Source organism: Rhagoletis pomonella, unplaced genomic scaffold (genome assembly GCF_013731165.1).
Source record: "Rhagoletis pomonella isolate Grant_MI unplaced genomic scaffold, Rhpom_1.0 Rhpom_scaffold_18265, whole genome shotgun sequence".
Lineage (NCBI taxonomy): Eukaryota > Metazoa > Arthropoda > Insecta > Diptera > Tephritidae > Rhagoletis > Rhagoletis pomonella.
Genome location: NW_023476783.1, coordinates 1 through 2942, shown reverse-complemented (window position 1 = coordinate 2942; position 2942 = coordinate 1). Strand labels below are relative to the sequence as shown.

At 32.2% G+C, this 2942-nt stretch overlaps 1 protein-coding gene across 1 annotated transcript; it reads left to right on the top strand.

The window, feature by feature from the left end:
- Window positions 1-11: 11 nt before the first annotated feature.
- LOC118757463 lies at window positions 12-2336 on the top strand. Its single transcript, XM_036492173.1, has 3 exons — window positions 12-1010; window positions 1108-1898; window positions 1997-2336. The coding sequence occupies exons 1-3, from the start codon at window positions 458-460 to the stop codon at window positions 2105-2107; spliced, it is 1455 nt and encodes a 484-aa protein (XP_036348066.1). The 5' UTR covers window positions 12-457; the 3' UTR covers window positions 2108-2336.
- The last annotated feature ends 606 nt before the right edge of the window (window positions 2337-2942 follow it).

Genomic DNA, 2942 nt, shown 5'->3' with positions numbered 1-2942 from the left:
AAATATTTCTACACACTTGCAATAATTGTGAGGGCTATTCTCATCTGCAGGCAGAACCGCAAATATTGCTGTTGAATGATGTTTTTCTATAAAGATTTCTGAGAAATACTAACGACCATAATTTCTTGAGAATGCATTCCATTATTGTTAGTGGTATGCACATTACAACGAGTCTTTATAGAATTCCTTAAAGATTTGTGGGAAATACTAACGATCATCATTTAACGAAGATGCTTTCATTTTTGTTACAGGTCAGCACATTTCAGCAAGTCTATAGATTTGTCTAATATATATAGAGTAGGTAGGTAGAAGTAAAAAACAGAGGCTTATTAATTATTACTCGCGTATATAAGGCACATACAATATATGTGCTGCATCAGACAGGCGCAGAAGAGTGGTGTAGTAAGCAGTTTTTTGTAAAAGAAGATTATAATATTAAAAAAATAACTGGATAAAAATGGGAAAAAGGGAATTTAATGTAGAAAGATATGTGAAGTATGAAGAAAGCACTAAGAAAAGCAAATGCATCATACAAACTTGCAAACGTGAATTAAGTGGAAAGTCAGCAGCAAATATTAGACGGCATTACAAACTTGTACACAAAACTGACATAATGGATAATAGTGATGGAAGTGGTAGTGAAATTATTAGTAAAATACAACGAAAAACTGTTACCAAATTAAACTGTTCATTAAATAAAGCTGGATTTTTAAGATGCTGCATGGGATTGATAACTAAAAAAAATATTCCTTTCAGAATATTTGATGACGAGGAGTATTTTAAAAAGCTTATAGAGCCATATGAGCAAATATTTCAAACCAATTTAAATTCGAAGAATATAGTAACTATTCTGGATAAAGCAAGTAAACAAATCAAAGAAAAAATTGCTCAATTGGTAAAAAATAGAATGGTTTCATTAAAAATCGATATTGCAACTCGAATGGAACGAAGTGTACTAGGCGTTAATTTACAATACATTAGGGATTACAAAATACATATAAATACCATAGGTAAGTAATGAAATTTTGTTGTATATACATACTATATATGTACCCATATATATGCTTTATATTTACTTAACTTTGCGTTCGTTCATATATTTTTCAGGCATGATTGAAACTACGAAACGACACACCGCTGAAAATCTGAAAGAGGAAATATTAAAATGCCTTACTGAATACGGTATCAGCATAAACCAAATTTACTCTAGCACCACTGATAACGGTGCAAATGTTGTCAGAATGTCCAAATTGTTACAAGAAATGCAACAGGACAACTTTTCTAATGACGAGGACATTGAAACGGATTATGCTGAATCAAACAGTATCCAGTCGCAAATTGCTTCTGTTTTCTCTGTTGTTCGTTGTGCCGCACATACAATAAAGTTAGCAGCCTATGATGTTTTGAAAACAATAGAAGGGGACATTAAAGAATGCCGAAACATTGTAAAGAAATTACGGACATCGGTAAGATCGGGTAATGTCGAAATTAGTTTGCCATGCCTTGACAATGCAACTAGATGGAACTCGACCTATGATATGATAAACTCCATAATCAGTATAAGAGATTACATAGATAATCTGTCACATATTAACGTCAACTGTATATTTGTACACAATTTCCTAGCTGCTTTTCATCCAATAGCTAAATGCACTCTAAAACTGCAACACGAGCAATATATTATTGGAGACTTTTTTAGAGATTGGCTAACATGTGAATTGGAGCTTAAAAAGTTAGTGTCTACCAATTCATATGCGGAAGCTCTTCTAAATGCAATGAAGAAAAGGAAAGATACACTTATGGGAAATAATGCATTCATTGCTGCACTTTATATGGATCCGCGCTTTAATTTCGACAACACCCCTCTTCTAAGCTATGATCAAAAGCAAGCTGCTGTGGTAATTATAAATATTTTGATTTTGATATATTTTTTTATATCTTAATTTGAATATTGGTTATTAATATTTTGATTTTGCTATTTTTCCTTTATTTGAAGGATAATTTAATTAGGACACGTGATATGATAAATAAAATTGGCAAGCCATCAGAAGACCAGTACGGCAACAGTTCTCCAGATCTTGCAACCCAGTCGCTTCCCCAAGATTAACTTCCCTCCACATCGAAAGGCATATATGACATACTGACACTTCACGTAAACGCAATGAGAAATGCACAAGGTCCAACACCACAAAGAGGAGAAATGGCCTTTAAGGAAAGACTAGCTAAACTTTGCGATAGGGAAATGGAGCCATTTGATAGCAATATTTTGGACAATTTTCGAAAATTATATCGGAATGATGCCGATATGTTACAATTAATGGAAGTTGTACTAGCCATACCTGCAACACAAGTCTCTGTTGAAAGAGCGTTCAGTGCACTTTCAACAATATTAACTAAACTGCGAACAAAACTTTCAAAGAAATCGCTGTCAAATTTATTAATTACAAAACTAAACTTTGAGCTCCTAAAATTTTCAACACTAGATGTTGAAGATAGCAACTAAGCAAAAATATTTGTTTTAATCAGCTTTGTATGTATGTTCGTATACAAATTCAAGTGCAGAAATTAATAAATATACAGACTCATGTACATAAAATATGAATTATCTTTATGAGTTTTAATTTAAGTAATTTCATGTACATACATACATATTTAAATACATATTTACGAATACATTGATGTAAGTGCGGAAATAAATATTTCTTTAATATGAAATTTCAAACAATATTTAAAAAATAAAACCTTATTTTACACATAGAGGCCGAACCTTTTCATTTGACACCTCATTTTTGAAAATCGGGAGAACGGTGTAAATACCATAATTTTAAACGCAGGTGGCAACCCTGTAAAAAATATATCCTTGCTACAAATCTATAGGCCAAGCCCTTTCATTTAACACCTCATTTTTGAAAATCGGGAGAACGGTGTAAATATCACAATTT